The sequence below is a fragment of the Olea europaea genome, unplaced genomic scaffold, assembly GCF_002742605.1.
Source record: "Olea europaea var. sylvestris unplaced genomic scaffold, O_europaea_v1 scaffold358, whole genome shotgun sequence".
Classification (NCBI taxonomy): Eukaryota; Viridiplantae; Streptophyta; class Magnoliopsida; order Lamiales; family Oleaceae; genus Olea; species Olea europaea.
In genome coordinates, this window is record NW_019254992.1 from 241,658 (window position 1) to 244,945 (window position 3,288).

Below are 3,288 nucleotides of genomic sequence, written 5' to 3' on the forward strand. Positions count from 1 at the left end.
TCTCTCTCTCTCTCTCTCTCTCTCTCTCTCTCTCTCTCTCTCTCTCTCTCTCTCTCTCTCTCTCTCTCTCTCTCTCTCTCTCTCTCTCTCTCTCTCTCTCTCTCTCTCTCTCTCTCTCTCCCTCTCTCTCTCTCTCTCTCTCTCTCTCTCTCTCTCTCTCTCTCTCTCTCTCTCTCTCTCTCTCTCTCTCTCTCTCTCTGTGTCTGTGTCTGGGTGTGGTGTGTGCTTAGAAGATTGTAAAACTAGACCAAAATTGACATTAAAGAAGGCACTTCATTGTTTCTTGGATTTCAACTTGCCCCCTGCTGGAGAAATCGAGAATAAATGCTATTAACTCTAGTTACTGATCCAGAAACCGTACCAGTTCACCAGTACTTTAATGTCTCAGCACAAAGGTGCTTAAGAGACGTAACTCGGAAAACATGGCTAGGAGCAGCCAAAATTGGGAAGGATTAGGAGGTGGATTTGAAAAGATAGATTGGCCCCACAAAAACTAGTAGCTTTTGATTGTTGAATTGTTGACAAGTCTCTTAGAAGCATGCAACAGGTCCAATCCTTGTATATATACAGGCTTTTATATGTTTTTTACTAGCTACCTTATTGTTAAACATTTCAAAACTAGTTCCATCTTAGCACAGGGAGAAAGAATAGTCATGTGCAACCCAAAGCCATCATCTGCAACGTCCTTTGTATCTCATTTATTAAACTCCAAGAAAATCTCAAATCGTGACCAAGCCAATCAAGAACTTCATAGATGGCCTACTACTTCTGAGGTAATCGCATCACATAAAAAAGAGTTTCCAAAATTTTCTTATAGTATCTTCAAGATTTACTCATTTACTTCTTCTTGCATTTAGGCATTGGAAGAAATCAAAGCAATAGGAAGGATATCAGGACCAACAGCTATTACCGGGCTGATACTATATTCGAGGGCAATGATTTCCATACTATTTCTTGGATACCTTGGAGAGCTTGAACTTGCAGGGGGTTCTCTTTCTATTGGTGTTGCAAATATCACTGGCTATTCTGTTATCTCGGGTTTGGCTATGGGCATGGAACCAATTTGTGGACAAGCTCGTGGTGCGAATCAAATGAAGCTCCTTGGACTTACCTTACAAAGGACGGTGCTTCTTCTTTTCTCTACCTGCATACCTATCTCTTTCATGTGGCTTAACATGAAAAGAATCTTGTTATGGTGCGGCCAAGACGAGGAAATCTCATGCATGGCTCATACTTTCATTGCCTTTGCCATTCCAGATCTCTTCTTCCTCTCACTGCTTCATCCGTTGAGAATCTACCTCAGGACTCAATGTATCACATTACCATTAACCTATTGCTCAGCTATATCAGTTCTCCTACACGTGCCGTTAAATTTTCTTCTTGTAACGTATTTTAAAATGGGTGTAGCCGGGGTGGCCTTGGCAATGTCTTGGACAAATCTCAATCTCTTCCTTCTGCTCTCTTTGTTCATATACTTCTCTGGTGTAGACAAGGACTCATGGGTGGCTCCAAGCATGGATTGCCTACGCGGATGGTCATCTTTACTAGCCTTAGCCGTGCCAAACTGTATCTCAGTTTGCCTAGAGTGGTGGTGGTATGAATTCATGATTATGCTTTGTGGACTCCTAGCAAACCCCAAAGCTACAATTGCTTCCATGGGAATCCTTATCCAAACAACCTCTCTAGTCTATGTGTTTCCATCAGCCCTCAGCCTTGGTGTCTCCACCAGAGTTGGGAACGAGCTCGGTGCTAGAAGACCAGAGAAAGCACGAATTTCAATGATAGTTTCAATCACTTTTGCAGTGGCATTAGGTTTTGCGGCCATGTGGTTCACCACCCTAATGAGACATAAATGGGGCCGGTTTTTCACAAGAGACGCGGAAATTCTTGATCTCACTGCAGTAGCATTACCCATAGCTGGGCTATGCGAGCTTGGGAACTGCCCGCAAACCACCGGTTGTGGGGTGTTGAGGGGAAGTGCAAGGCCTAGTATTGGTGCAAATATCAACTTAGGTTCATTTTACTTGGTGGGAATGCCAGTGGCCATCCTGATGGGATTTGTGCTGAAAATGGGGTTTAGTGGGCTATGGCTTGGCTTGCTAGCAGCTCAGTCTTCATGTGTATTGCTCATGTTCTATGTTCTGTATACAACTGATTGGATTGTTGAAATGGAGAGAGCAAAAGTGCTCACAACACAATCTTCGACGTCCTCGACTACTGCTTCAGCATTACCAGTGTCTTCTTCTTCGGAAGTTAACAAGAATTTATTAGACGAGATTCTATGCACTAATGATGAGTACTTGAAGAAGTCATCATCAGTTTCATCACTTGAAACTGACCCTCTCATTACGTACACTGCATCAAACTAATTAGGCATGCAGCTTCCACTTCTTTTCATCAAAAAAAAAAAATAATAATAATAATAATATTCTTCATTTGGATTCAAACTTGATTACACATTTTTAATCTTTAATTATTAGTAAATAAATAATATTCTTGCTTCTTTAATTTACCGTGTCTTGATAATAATATATACTTATGAGTTAAATTACATTTTTGCTCATTAAATTTTCAATAAAATCTAGATCCCCCAACTTTAATTTGTCATAATCAGATCATCAAACTTTAATTACTTTTAAAGTTAAATCTCTGTTTTATGAAACTTAATATTACAATCCTTCATTAGCTCTTATTTCTAGATGATATGCGGCAGAATTATTTCATGGTTGCAAAATTATTAAGTCCTTGTTTGATTTAGTTAAACATCATATTTCTAGTAGATTGTGATAAAAGTTGACGAAATGTATATTTGAAAAATTAATAAAAGTTGTGGATCTCATAAAATATGTGGTTGAATTGAATTTGAGAAAAAAAATGAATTCTAAAAAATGAGAGGACTAATTTAAGGATGAACAAAGCATTGAGCATGCTCCTTGATGAATTACCGTTGGTTTTTTTAAATATAATTCATTTTCAAATCTTATAGTAACAACATGATTAAATCATATTTTTAGCAGATATTGATAAAAGTTGATGAAATGTGTGGTTGTTGTGGGTCCTATGAAATGTGTGATTAAAACTAACTGTTAGGTTTTACTTATATTTTAATTAAATTTTTTAGCAATACAAAACAGGGATTGTGTCATATCTTTTGAAAATATGTCACTTTAAACGATATCAACTTTTGATGTTCCCGTAGGATTACGACTGTGAGTATAGTAAAGTAACATTAAAAGTAAATTAAAGTTAAGCCCTTGTTCGTCCTCGATTATTGTAAATTTTAATGGT

The 3,288-nt window shown here is 38.0% G+C and overlaps 1 protein-coding gene across 1 annotated transcript; it reads left to right on the top strand.

The window, feature by feature from the left end:
- The first annotated feature begins 148 nt into the window (after window positions 1-148).
- Window positions 149-2,448, top strand: LOC111386510 (protein DETOXIFICATION 48-like). The gene is made up of 2 exons (XM_023010977.1): window positions 149-773; window positions 858-2,448. The coding sequence occupies exons 1-2, from the start codon at window positions 579-581 to the stop codon at window positions 2,367-2,369; spliced, it is 1,707 nt and encodes a 568-aa protein (XP_022866745.1). The 5' UTR covers window positions 149-578; the 3' UTR covers window positions 2,370-2,448.
- The last annotated feature ends 840 nt before the right edge of the window (window positions 2,449-3,288 follow it).